Raw genomic sequence first — 14,532 nt, 5'->3', positions numbered from 1 at the left:
ATTGATTTAAGGCTCGTGTATATGATCTCGTTTAACCTTAATTTGCTTTTTATTTTATTTTATTTTATTTTATTTTTTTTAAAGATTTTATTTATTTATTTGACAGAGAGAGATCACAAGTAGACAGAGAGGCAGGCAGAGAGAGAGAGAGGGAAGCAGGCTCGCTGCTGAGCAGAGAGCCCGATGCGGGACTTGATCCCAGGACCCTGAGATCATGACCCGAGCCGAAGGCAGCGGCTCAACCCACTGAGCCACCCAGGCGCCCCTTAATTTGCTTTTTAAAGGCCCTATCTCTGCATACATTTTCTGAGGTGTACTAGAATGAACTTTAACTTATGGACACAATTTAGTCCTTACATCTAGATAACCTTTACAGTAATGTCTCTGCTAATCATTAGGAGGGCAGTTAATTTATCAGTAAGGTTTTTTTTTTTTTTGTTTTTTGTTTTTTTGTTTTTCAGGGCGAATCTTCTAATGGCTCAAATGATAGAGGAATGAAATCACTGGTAAATAAAATGACTGTTGCTTTGAAGACAAAGTCTGTTAATGTCAGGGAAAAAGTTATCAGTTTTATTGAGAATACGTCAACTCCTGTGGACCGGTGAGTTGCTTATATGGTATGAGTTTATGATGGGTAACTAAAGAAATGTGTCTTACAGTAAGTGCTAGTTGAATTGAATGTGTTCTAGAAGAATCATAAAGTATATTTTTTAATTAGATAATTTCAGTTTTCATTATAATGACAGAGATGTTCTTTATTGCTGTGAAATATGACTGTTACTATTTCTCTCTCCTGATCAGAATAAAACTCAGATAATGGCACTGCCCCTTTATGTGGTTCATTAAAAAAATGTTAAGATGCTGTTATATGTATTACACTTCATGTAGTAGCTGTTTCCCACATGTCAGATGGGTGGGAAATGCAGTAATCTCAAAACAGGAGCCTCCTCTTCTCCTCTAGGAATTTATAACCTAGAAAATTTGGTCATGTCAAGTAAAGCAAAAACCCATTTTCTTTCTTTCTTTTTTTAAAATTAATTATTTTTAAAGTAATCTCTACAGCCAACATGGAGCTCAAGCTCAACAGCCACAGTGTTGAGAATTAGCTGCTCTACCAACTGAGCCTACCAGGCATCCCAGAAACCCATTTTCTTAAGTTTAAGTGTTTAGATCTTCATAGATTTTGTGTTCACAGACTATAAGTGACCCCTGTTTTCCCATGAGTTACAAATGAAGGGTTTAGCTAACAAATGATAAGTTTCTGAATGTGTGTTTTAATGTTTCTTTCTGGAACTGTAGAGTCCTCAGTGTTTTTTCCTCCAATAGTAGTCTGGTTGATTTTTCTTGTTCCTGCAGTTCAAAACTAACCTAATAATTCCAACACAGAATTTGTTGCTAAGCAAGCCTGATCTGGAAAGTGCATTATTTCATTTCAGTCTCATGTCTTCCGTGCAGTATCCTAGGAAAGTTGAAGTATTTGACTTTGAGAATTGAATGTCAGAAATTTATTATTTGCCAGTTTTTAATTATAGCACATATGTATACAAAAGTACATTTGTTTCCTTTAGTAGCAAAGAAGTGAATAGGTTATTTTCACAAATCCAAAAAAACTGTGCTTGTCTAAAATGGTCCACTGATAAATAATATTAAAGTGTTTTATCAAGCCTGAGTCTTTTTTGCTCATTAAAATTGTTCTCAAAAGCCTGTAACTTTTTTACTTAAATTAGTGCATTCTGAACTAGAGTACTATTGCTAAAATTTTATAGCATGAACATATAAACTTTTTAAAAAATAAACTGATGATAACTGATAATGATAACTTGAAAAGACTTGTCTTTGTTTAAAAAAAAATCCTTTGAAACTAGTTTTTCTTTATTTTTCTTTGTACTTGGGATGATCAAAACATTTTCTTTATAATGTTTGCCCAGGGCTAGGAAAAGTGATTATACTATATTTTGTTTTAAAGCCATTGTGTTTTTAATAATCATTTTGTTCTGTCCTCTGCCTCAATTTGCTATAGAATGTCTTTCAATCTTCCTTGGCCAGACAGAGCATGTACAGAGCGGTAAGCCAATGAGTAGAGCAGCTTTCTGGGACCATCCTTTTCCTTTTTAGCATGCCTCATGCTCTCTATAAGCCTCACACTGTTGCTAAAATTTCATGCAGCTGTTTCAAATGCTAAACTTTTCTTACTCTGCTTTTAGGAGTGTGTGATATTGATTGAGTTGTATTTGTTTTTTGCTTGATCATTTTTTTTTCCTTGCATGCTGCTTTGTATGTCCCATTCCTCAGATAAAAATCAAGTACATTCAAATCCATGAACTTTTATTCTGAAAGAGAGGAAGGTGAAACAAAGAAAATACTTAGTCTCAGATGAGCAGGGTGGTAGCTTTGGAAATCATATGCTTCCATCTCCTGCCCTAACACTAGAGAATATTATTGTCATGATTCAAAATTATTAGTTCAAGTTGGTTACGTAATTTTTTTAAAAAAAGATTTATTTACTTATTTGACAGAGATTACAAGTAGGCAGAGAGGCAGGCAGAGAGAGAGAGGAGGAAGCAGGCTCCCCGCTGAGCAGAGAGCCTGATGCGGGGCTCAATCCCAGGACCCTGGGATCATGACCTAAGCTGAAGGCAGAGGGTTTAACCCACTGAGCCACCCAGGCGCCCCTTGTTATGTAATTTAAAAATCTTTTTAAAAAATATTTTTAAGATTAGATATGTGTATTTAGGTTGGTGAATAAGCATATATAAATCAGTTCTGAAGAACCACAGTTCTTTGGTTTTCCATGAAAGAAATTAGGTCATGGGGGGCATGTTAATGTATAAATCCATCTCTTCTCTGCCCCAATAAGATGCAAATGTAAAGTTAAAAAATCTACTGGACGGGGCGTCTGGGTGGCTTAGTGGGTTAAAGCCTCTGCCTTCGGCTCAGGTCATGATCTCAGGGTCCTGGGATCAAGTCCCGCATCGGGCTCTCTGCTCAGCGGGGAGCCTGCTTCCTCCTCTCTCTCTGCCTGCCTCTCTGCCTAGTTGTGATTTCTCTCTGTCAAATAAATAAATAAAATCTTTTTTTAAAAAAAATGTACTGGATCTTCAGTTAGGATGCACAAAGGAACTTGATTAACTTCATACTTTTATATGGCTTTACAGTTTTTATACCCACAGAATTTTTCTGCAGTTTAGAGTATCAATTACAGCAATATCTATGGACATTTTAAAAGAAATTCTAGTTGTATTTTAAGACTTAGTTATTTATTTATTTTAGAGCATACGAGTGAGGGGAAGACGGTGGTGGGGGAGAGATAGAATCCTCAAGCAGACTCTCAACTGAGTTCAGAGCCTGACTCAGGGCTTGATCGCAGAACCCTGAGACCATGACCTGAGCTGTAATCAAGAGTCAGCATCCCAACTGACTGAGCTACCCAGGCACCCCTCTAGTTGTATTTTAAATATAAGTTAAGCTTTGGAATAATGGAGTTGACTTTTTTTGTCATTTTAGTATTTTCGGTAACTAGAAGTAGCATTTTTTAAAAGGAGTAGTTTACTCCTAACTTGTTGGAAAAAGTTTTTATTTACCGTGACTGTTCCTGGCAGTGCCAGTTTTAGAGCTTCTATTACAGTTTTATCTGAGACTATTTTAAAGGCAGTTGCTTCTTTTAAAATTATAAGCTATTTGTGAATCATCTTTCTACCTTCTCTTGTTATAGGACCATTGAATTAGTCTAATTTTAACTACCAATTTTTTTCCCAAATTCTTAAGTTTTTAAAAATTTAAATGATCTTCTTTGGTCTACAGACAAATATATCTATTTCAAAAACAGAATTTAGTGAAAGTTAGAACTGGGTTTCTTCTGAGCACAATAAATAAATTGAAACCTGGCCATACTGTGTTAACAGATGTTTTTGTTATTACTTCAGCTAAAAATGCGTAAGTATACTGCTTTTTTTAAAGAGTCCAGCCATTGAATTTCATTAATTTTTAGCCAGTTTGTTAAGAACTATTTCAGTAATCTTTATAAACAAGATTTATAAAAAATGCATTGCATTATAAATCTAGATCAATAATGAATAGCTTTAAAACTTTTTTTTTATTTTAAGTAGGTTCTATATCCAAGGTGATGCTTAAACTTGCAACCCTAAGATCCAGTCACATCTACTGATTGAGTCAGCCAGGCTCCACCTCCTCCTATTTATTTTTGATTTTTGCTTTATTTATACTTGCCTTCTGGATCAAGCATCTACTGTAAACATCTTTGTTTCTGTGTTATGTCTGTTTAATTATGTTTTACTATCAGGAGAGAACCAATAATAATCTCTTACAATTTTATAATCTAGATGGCACTAAAGTATTTTTAGACAAAGCTATATTGTCTTTCTCTTTGTCTTTTATAAGAAAACTCAATCTGTGTTTCATAGTTGTTTGAGTTATTTATTTCATTTTCTCTAATGAGCATAGTTTAATGGATAATGGATAATTTTATATTAGATATGTTTTAACCTAAAATCAGATGATTTTATAATTTAATTTAAACTGTCTACTATGCATGATTAATTTATAATTACCAAAGAGTGTTATATGTTCAGCTGTCAGTTGATTTTTCTAATGAGGTTTCTGTTGAAGAAAGTTATTTTGGGAGAAATAGATTTAAGCCTATTTCTATAAAATTGGGTCACGATAATATTTTTTATTCAAGATCTGTATTAAGAAATTATTTAAAATACAGATTTGATCTCTATATTCTGGAAAAATTGAATTCTAAGATTGAGTAAAGATATGTAACTTGAATTTTTTCCATATTGGACTACCTATTGATATATGACCCCAAAAAAGGCAGTTTTCTTTTATTGTAGGTAATCTTGATGGAACATTTATCTTAGAAATAATATAATGCTTTTTCCCCAGAAGCATGTACTTTGTTGAAATATTTTAATTTTTCTTTTTGGTTTGTTTGAGATTACCTAAAAAGTACTGAGGTATAAATTTTTATATTAAAAAGAGAGAGGTCATACTTCTTGCAGAACTAATCAAGTTTGAGTTTATGTGTTCTTTATGCTACTGCTACTTGAAAAAGAAAGATTAATTTTTATGGTTTATTTACATTTGTGTAAAAGAAGTAGCATGTTTCTTTTAAAATAAAAGTAACAGTAATAAAAAAATGGGAGTATTATAATGTGACCATTGGGTAATGTATAGAATTGTTGAATCACAGTGTTGTACAACTGAAACTGTGATTAAAAAAAAAAAAAGGGAGGAAAAACCCTAAGGTATTTACTCCCATATGAGGAAGACTTAATACTTTCCTGGAATTTGAATATTTGGTTTCATAATCTGTTTTCTCTAACAGACATGCATAGCACTTGCTATATGCCGAGCATTGTTCCAAGAGCTTTACAAAGTATTAACTGATTTAATTCTCACAGTAACCCTGAAGGGTAGATATTGTTATTACTGTTTTGGAGATATGAAAACAGAATCACAGAGAGGTTAAATAACTTCTCTAATGCTACACAGATCTAAGCACTGGTTTTAATATAAATATTAACTTTTTTTGTTTGTTTGTTTTACAGATCAAAAGCATTCAGTCTGTTAAGACATAATGCCACTTTTGCTAACATATTTTCCTTACCTTGTTAGAGTTTCCCTAACATAACTATTCCAAATAGCATGATATATGGGGGCTAAGGACAAAGAATATGTACATTTTGTTTAAATATTCATATGATACTTGGTGAAAATCTTTGGTAACTACTTAAGTGATGATTTCCCCTCTAAAATTTCTTTGAATATAGGCACGTGAGCAGCAGTGACAGAGTGGGCAAGCCTTACCGTGGTGTAAAGCCTGTTTTCAGCATTGGGGATGAAGAAGAGTACGACACAGGTGTAGTAATAACACTTACCTGTAGATGCTTTTTGCAGGCACTAGCAGTGATTAGAGAGAGTGTTCTGGAGCTAGCCAACAACGGCTTAAAAAAAAAAAATTCTCTGGAGAGTCTGTAGTTTTTCTACTAAGAGTTTGGTTTTAGACATCTTAAGTTATGCCTGTTACAGTTCAAGCAGAAATGGTGAGTAAGCAGTGGATTATAGGAGTCCTAAGCCTAAGACAGAGGAGGTCTAATAAACCGGTGATGATCTGGGAATTATCAGTGTTGAAATAGTATTCAAGTCCATGGGATTTGATTTAAATCTCCTTGATCCGTCCACCTAGGAGAGTTGTGGGTCTAAAATCAGGGAATTCCAAAATTGAGACATCTGGAAAGAGAATTGGAGGCAGTATCCTAAAGGGCCACAAGATGGGGATATTGTGCCAGGGAAATTTATCATTCTCTGTGGTTGTCTTTATATTTTAAAAATAATTTATTACTTTGGTTCATAATACTGCTGCCAAATTACGGTGGTTAAGTAATCATATTAATATATTTTTTTTTAAATTTTTTTTTTTTCTTTTTTACAGATAGAGAGAGAGAGAGAGAGAGATTACAAGTAGGCAGAGCAGCAGCCAGAGAGGGGAGGAAGCAGGCTCCCTGCCAAGCAGAGAGCCCGATACGGGGCTCGATCCCAGAGACCCTGAGATCATGACCTGAGCTGAAGGCAGAGGTTTAACCCACTGAGCCACCCAGGCGCCCCAATCATATTAATATTAATATGTGTATTGGATTAGGAAAAATAAAACAGTAAATGTACAAAATAAGAGGAAAACCCTCCCAAATTCCATCTTGGTTTTTCTGTTTAGTAATACATGTTGCATATTTTCCATCTTAGCCCATATTCCACCATTATAAGCATACCATTATCTATTTAATCATTTTTCTCACAATTCACATTGATAGTTTTCCTTTTTTTTTTTGTCTCAAATGACAATAGATATTTTTATACATATAGCTATATGAACTTTTGTAAGTATATACAGAGGGTATATTCTGAGCAGGAAGATTGTTAGATTATAGGGAACTACATTTGACAGTTTAATAAATATTATAAAATCACCTTCCCCAAAACTTACATTAAGGTAAATGAAAATTTCTGTGTGCTATTTCTAATTGTTTCTTTTTGTTCTTGCCCCTCTTTTTGTTGCTATCTTCTTGTCATTTATCAGTCTCTAGCTCTCCCTGAATATTTCTTCTTTTATTAACAGTTTTCATTTCAACTATTTTCATTCCTCTGAGAGGCATATGGATGAATAAATTATGATATATTTTCATGTGTCATGTATTTGCACATATATTTTTATTATGGAAAATTGCACAGTAATGAAAATGAGAAAACTAGAGCTCTATGTATCAACATGGATAAATTTTACAGTGTTGGGAGTGAAGAAGCAGTTGTGGAAGAATACAGTCAAACAATCTGCTATTTATATAAATGTTACTTAAAGTGCAAAACACTGTTGTATATTGTTTGAGAATATTCATGTATGATTAAAGGCAAGGTTGGAACCATAACTGATAGTCATTGTTTCTTAGTGGACAAGGGAGAGGATTGAGAATGGGAAGATATACATAAGGATTCTACTTTTTATTTAGGCTGAAAGTGTATATAGATACATGAAATTTCCTTTTTTATTATGTCTCTTTATATTTTGAAGTATTTCTTTAAAAGGGAGGAACATTTGTAATTATTAACACTAGTGACTATAATTCCCCTTTGTTAAATTATAAAAACAAAATAATTAGAATGTCTTACAATGACAGCTATCCTATGATCTCCCTGATATGAGGACATGGAGAAGCAACATGGGGGGTTAATGGGATAGGAGAAGAATAAATGAAACAAGATGGGATTGGGAGGGAGACAAACCATAAATGACTCTTAATCTCACAAAACAAACTGGGCGTTGCTGGGGGGAGGTGGGGTTGGGAGAGGGGGAGGGGGTTATGGACATTGGGGAGGGTATGTGCTATCGTGAGTGCTGTGAAGTGTGTAAACCTGGCGATTCACAGACCTGTACCCCTGGGGATAAAAAATACATTATATGTTTATTAAAAAAAAAAAAATTGGAAGGGGAGGCGAACCATAAGAGATTATGGACTCTGAAAAACAACCTGAGGGTTTTGAAGGGTCAGGGGTGGGAGGTTGGGGGAACAGGTGGTGGGTAATAGGGAGGGCACGTTTTGCATGGAGCACTGGGTGTTGTGCAAAAACAATGAATACTGTTACGCTGAAAAAATAAATTAAAAAAAAAAAAATGTCTTACAATTCTGCATGAAAAAGGATAAAAGACCAAAGAGATTTTTATTTATTTATCCCAGGATGGATTTTCTTATTGTTTTTCTTAAAATCAAAACCAGCAAAAGAAAAAGAACTCTGCCATTTTTGCCCTCAAGATAGGTGCTTATTATTGGACAATTCAGCCATCTCTCTAGGGTCTAGACATAGATTAGAGTCATATTACATAAAGCAAAAGTTTTGAAATTCCTCAGATAGTTGTCTTTTAAAAATTTATTTACATTATTTATTTTTTATTGAAGTATAGTTGACACAGTGTTACAAGTGTATTCGTAGTATTTTCACCTGACTTTCTTACTGTGTGGCCTAATGTTTGAAAATAGTATTTCTGTATTATGCCAGTGGCATAAGGAAATACAGTAGCAGGATTAGAATTGTTTTGTTTTTCAAAATGTATGTTTAAAATATTGAAATCTTTTTCAGGCTGTTAAGAAATGTCTCATTTTTAAAGTTGGTAATTCCCACTTTTAATGCTTTCAATTCTTTGTAGATGAAATTGATAGCTCTTCAATGTCAGATGATGACAGAAAAGAGGTTGTAAACATCCAGACTTGGATAAACAAGCCAGATGTCAAGCATCATTTTCCTTGTAAAGAAGTTAAAGAAAGTGGACACATGTTTCCTAGGTACTTTTTAAAAAATGCCTTCTGCTGAAGTAAAATTAAATTTAGTTAATGAAAAAACAACTGCAAAAGATATTTTCTTTATGCAAGTATAAGATATAATTTCACTTTGTCAACTTGTATTATATGTCCTGATTTTTCTTTTTCTTTTCTTTCTTTTAAAAGAATTTATTTGAGAGAGAGTGCATACAAGTGGGGGAGGGGCAGCGGGAGAGGGAAAAGCAGGCTCCCCACCCAGCAGGAAGCCCAATACAGGGCTTGATCCCAGGACCCCGAGATTATGACCTGAGCCTAAAGCAGACACTTAACAGGCTGAGCCACCTAGGCACCTCTACATGTCTTGATTTTAAGAATATTTCTTATGTATTTTTTATTTTGAAAATTTTAAGCAAAAAAGTTGAAGGAACAGTACCTTGAACATCTTTATAGTTTGTTTTCTCTATTTGGGGGAATAGGTGGTGGAATAGGATTCTTCTCTTAGGTTCATCGGATTTTAATTTCTTTTTGCACTGCCCCATCTTTCCATTTTTTATCTGTATATAGACACAAGAATATACACAGTTCTCTTTTGTCAAGCCATTCTAAAGAATCTTACAGATATGACACTTTACCCTAAATTCTTCAGCATGAATCACCCAAGAATATGAGCATTATAACTCTTTAAAAACCTTAAAATGAGCATCATTCAACATACAGTTCACACTCAGATTTTTCAGAGTACCCCCACAGCATCTTTTATAGTCTCTGTTTTTTTTCTTCCCGATCCAGGATCTAGTCATGGTCCACAGATTGCATTTGCCCATTAGTCGCTTTAGTCTCATGCCATGTCCAACAGTACTACTACCCTTATCATCACCTCCCCTTTGCTCCATGATGAATGAATCCTGAGGCTAGGCCATTTATTCTGCAGAATGTCCTGCATTCTGGACTTGTCTGATACTAGTCTTATTGTATTACACAAAAGTGTATGAGTATATCCCTATAATAAATGAACTGAGATACGAAGAGAGGGACACAAGCTGAGACACAATTAATAATTCTATGTCCATTCTATGTTCAAGATCTACTTACAGAATATGATAAAACATGTAAGGCAGCCCAACTACTGCTTAGCGGTCTTCAATGTAAAGTATATACTGTAGTATAGTGAATGAGAATAGTTTATGAATATAGACAATAACTCTGGGAAAGTTTGAAAAGTACTATCTTCCATATATCATGCAGAGTAGATTCTAAAAATATTATTTTAATGATTCTAATTGTATTGTAGTTTTTATTATATAAAATATAAAACTTGCTTTTAAATAGTTACAGGATTTTCTGTTAAAAAATACTAATTTTTCATACAGTTAAAGGGAACATAAAAATGTTATTGGGTACCTTTTTGTTCTTAGGTGATCCTTTGTCTATATTCTTTAATTCAAAAGTAATTTCATCTGGGTTGAATATTTTTTATTGTGTTAACAGCTGTTTTGCATGACATTTCTTTAAAATTCTTTTTGTTTTTCAATGTTTTTTTCCCCTCTCAAGTCATCTGTTGGTTACTGCAACACACATGTACTGTTTAAGGGAGATTCTTTCACGGAAAGGATTGGCTTATATACAGTCTCGACAAGCACTAAATTCTGTAGTTAAAATTACATCTAAAAAAAAACATCCTGAGCTAATTACCTTCAAGTATGGAAACAGCAGTGCTTCAGGAATAGAAATCTTGGCAATCGAAAGGTAAGATTTTCTTAGGTTGATATTATCTGAATTGTTGAATTAGTTCATTATTAAACATAGTTTGTTTCTCTGTTTGGGGGAATACGTGGTGGACTAGTATACTAGAGCCACTTTTATCAGCATTCTTTGCTGATTTTTTTCTTCTGTATCTTTAGTCATATGTGGCTAATCAGCACGTGGTTCCAGTGCGTGCCATAGCTAATTTCATAAACTTTTTGACAGAGGGGTCTTTAAGTAATCTGTACCATTGCTGCACTAAAGGCTGGTTTGTAAACAGGTAGGAAGCTTGTTTCAGAATATAAGTCAGTGTTTCTGTTTTCCTTCATCAAAAGAATTCTTGCTTTGAAAATGTGTCAGCAAAGTAAGCAGTGTGCTGTGTCATATATTTAATTTACAATTTGGTATAAGCTCCTTCTTGTCTTAATGTGGGCCAGTGACAAACAGTTCATGTACTGGCACGAAGGGCTGTAGGACCACACTGATCTCAAAACTAAACCATCTTTATAATCCTTTAAAAATGTGAACCCCAGAGTAGTTGAATGACTTGCAGATCTTCACACCTAGCTTGTGATCAGACCAAATATAGCCTTTCTGACTCCTGATGCGTGGTTCATTCCATCTGGCTGTACACTATATGAAAAATCACCTAGCTTTGACATTTAGACATTTCTTTCTTTCAAAATGTGCTTTCGAATGTGTATTGAGAGAAGTTATGGTAAATATGAGGATGTGTCTGCTTGCTTTGTAGGTTAGGAAGGCTTCCCACTGGCAGTGACATCTAAGCTGAGTCCTGGAGTAAAAGCAATTTATATTAGTATATATGATCATTTCTCCTCTCCCCCACCAGGTATTTGATTCCAAATGCAGGAGATGCCACCAAAGCCATAAAACAACAGATCATGAAAGTTTTGGATGCTTTGGAAAGTTAATATAAAAGAGAATTACTTCAAAAGAAATTAAGGCAACCAAGAGAAAGAAACAAGGACATATTTTCCTGATTGAATACTAACTGAGGACCTTTCATTTGCTCATGGGGGTGCTTGAATTGCAGGTCTAAGTATGTGTGAATTATTATAATCAATTTCTGGACAGTTAAAATTTTTCTTAAATTTTCTTTTGCATTTTCAGTTTTGTAAAATGATTTATAAAGGTCAGTTATTAAATGACTTTGAAGTAACTGACCCTATGCCCTTATGAACTAAGGGTGCAGAATGCAGTTCTGTTTTGAAGAGCTGTGTTTTAAAAAGGGAACATGTATCACTTTCAGATTTAAAAAGACCCATACACATATATACTTGCAATGTCTTCAATGAAAATTAGAGATAGAATTAGCTGAAGAGACCCCTTTAATTGCTACATTTAGTTTATCCACTGAGCAGTATCAGAAACTGAGAGTATTACATAGATTAATAGCTTGCTGTTTCTGTTCTTAAAAAATAGTGAAATCTTTTTAATGAAGTGGGTGAAGATTCCAGCCTACTCAGAAATGCAGTCCAGTTAGTGAAATGTGAAGCATCAGTATCTAAATCATTTTTTGCACCATTAGCTAATGATTTGAACACTGGGTGCTTCACATACTAAACTTCATCCTAATGGTTTCTAAGGAGCAGTTAAAAGTACAATAAGTAGGTAGATATACTAAGATTAAAATAAACATTTTGGGGACAAGAATTGTACCTGTAAAAATGTCATTGGTCTTTATTACAAGTGGAATATTTGATTTAGGATATTTCAGAACAGGTGTTGTACACACATTGATTTATCCTTACTGAGGTTATGGTCTGTGAGCACACTAATGTCCACTTAAATGAAAGCCAAATAAGAAGAGAGCTATATAAAGTACAGTTGTTTTATCATCTCTTTCTGAAATTTCTTTCTCTTCTTTGGTTTTTGTCTTCTCTTGCTAAAGTTCTGGTGGTTTGAAACTATTTTTATTTTTTAATATGACAAAACTAAAAAGTGATCTGCTTCATTTTGCAGCTTTCTCAGTTTAATTTATTGAGGTCTATATTAGACACATTTGGTGAGAGAAAATCCGGGAACATGTTTGGGGCTATGGAATGACTCCGTATAAAATCTTTTTGGGAACTAGCAAATCCTAACAATTTACCATGTCCTAAAATGTAATGGATTATCTCTAAGGGGTTAATAGGAGAAATATTTAGATGTACTCTATTTATAGCCAGTTATTGGAAATCAAGTGAATAACAGGCAACATAGTTCAAGATATTTTATTCTAATATCTAAATAAAAACCATTTACTTGAGTGGTTGAAGACATTTGCATGAAATTGCACCTGGTGCAGTACTTGATATTTATAACTATACCCACAACGGTTGTATTGCATTTTTCTTTTTTTCTTTGGCGCCCGCCCCCTTTAGAAATGCCCTGAAGTCTCCATTTTTTGCCCATTTCAGCCATGGGACTTTTTTCATAATATTAATGTAAAGATGTTTGTGTTACTGTTTATAAATTACAGTTGTAAATAAACCAGTAAAATTTGCTCATAACTTTGTTCTTAATGACTCTCTCTTAATGTTTTTCTCCCTTCCCGCTCCCCATTTGTAAATCTCTGTCGGTAACACAAAATTAGAAAATTGACAGCTCTCCTTTCAGTGGAGTTTAATGTTCTAGTTTTAGGATTGAAAGTATTAGATTTCTATTTCAGCTCATCTGTATGGGGAAGGAGGAAAGAGGTAGTTTAATGACATTAAATTCCACATGTAATAAATTTCTGCCTTGACCTACTTAACTTCCCTAAACTTTAGTTTCCTCATCTGCAGTAACACTGCAGTTACTAGTCATAATGAAAACACATGTCACTGATTGTATTAGGCACTTATGTAGCTCATCCTTCCTTAACGGACCTACTAATTACAGAACTAGAATTCACTCTGGGATATCCACCTCTACGGACTCTCAAGGATTACAGAGTTTGCAACATGATGAAGTTGTTAGTATTTTCTGTATTTTCAAGATTAGAAAACGAAGGCTGAAAGAAATTGAGTGAGTGAAAAGGGAAGGTATCCCCTTTTCCCTCTCTATTCCCTCCCTATTCCCTGAGAATTATTATTGCTTATTAAAGTAGAACATCAATTCTCCCACATAGATTTGATGGTAATCAACCACTAATGAAACACATTTTCTAGTAGGGATGATAAATTTGTACCGATACATTATTCAACCATTTTTTGCTGCCAGTATGTTTCACACAGGACCTTTATGATGTATTTTTTTTAAATATTTAATTTATTTGAGAGAGAGAAAGAGAGGGAGCATGAGAGGAGAGAGGTCAGGGGGAGAAGTCGACTCCCTGCTGAGCAGGGAGCCCAATGTGGGACTCGATCCCAGGACTCAGGATCATGACCTGAGCTGAAGGCAGTCACTCAACATACTGAGCCACCCAGGCGCCCTATGATATTTTTTTAAAAGATTTTATTTATGGGGCACCTGGGTGGCTCAGGAGGTTGGGCCTCTGCCTTTGGCTCAGGTCATGATCTCAGGGTCCTGGGATCGAGCCCTGCATCGGGTTCTCTGCTCAGCGGGGGAGCCTGCTTCTGCCCCTGCTGCTCTGCCTACTTGTGATCTCTCTGTCTAATAAATAAATAAGATCTTAAAAAGATTGAGAGAGAATGAGAGTGAGCAGTCATGAGAGGGGAAGGTGAGAGGGAGAAGCAGACCCCCACTGAGCAGGAACGCCCCACCCCCCATGTGGGACTCAATCCCAGGACTCTAGGATCATGAACTGAGCCCATATAATATTCTAACATACTAAACTAACTAGCCATAGATTGGCATATCTATTTAAAATTGACAGTTTGTCTTGCGGAAAACCCAACCCTATGGGTTGTGTGATGAAAGTAATGTTTCAACTCTGCCCTTAACATTTTGAATTAAAAAATTTATTGGGGGCACTGGGTGGCTCAGTTGGTTGAGCGTCTGCCTTCAGGTCAGG

At 34.7% G+C, this 14,532-nt stretch overlaps 1 protein-coding gene across 3 annotated transcripts in view; it reads left to right on the top strand.

Moving 5' to 3' along the window:
* The window catches only part of TBC1D23 (TBC1 domain family member 23), a 62,956-nt gene extending 49,869 nt beyond the window's left edge, over nt 1-13,087 (top strand). For 2 of the 3 annotated variants that reach the window (XM_046002397.1, XM_046002399.1), the window contains 6 exons: nt 462-601; nt 2,021-2,065; nt 5,796-5,884; nt 8,720-8,855; nt 10,383-10,577; nt 11,425-13,087. In XM_046002397.1, the coding sequence (XP_045858353.1) occupies nt 462-601; nt 2,021-2,065; nt 5,796-5,884; nt 8,720-8,855; nt 10,383-10,577; nt 11,425-11,506 (687 nt within the window). In that variant the 3' untranslated portion in view covers nt 11,507-13,087. The remainder of the gene's footprint in view (nt 1-461; nt 602-2,020; nt 2,066-5,795; nt 5,885-8,719; nt 8,856-10,382; nt 10,578-11,424) is intronic. The other variant, XM_046002398.1, reaches the window with a different exon arrangement.
* The last annotated feature ends 1,445 nt before the right edge of the window (nt 13,088-14,532 follow it).

The sequence above is a fragment of the Meles meles genome, chromosome 4 (assembly GCF_922984935.1).
Source record: "Meles meles chromosome 4, mMelMel3.1 paternal haplotype, whole genome shotgun sequence".
NCBI lineage: Eukaryota > Metazoa > Chordata > Mammalia > Carnivora > Mustelidae > Meles > Meles meles.
Note: the sequence above shows the minus strand (reverse complement) of the source record. Positions and strands in the feature narration are given on the sequence as shown.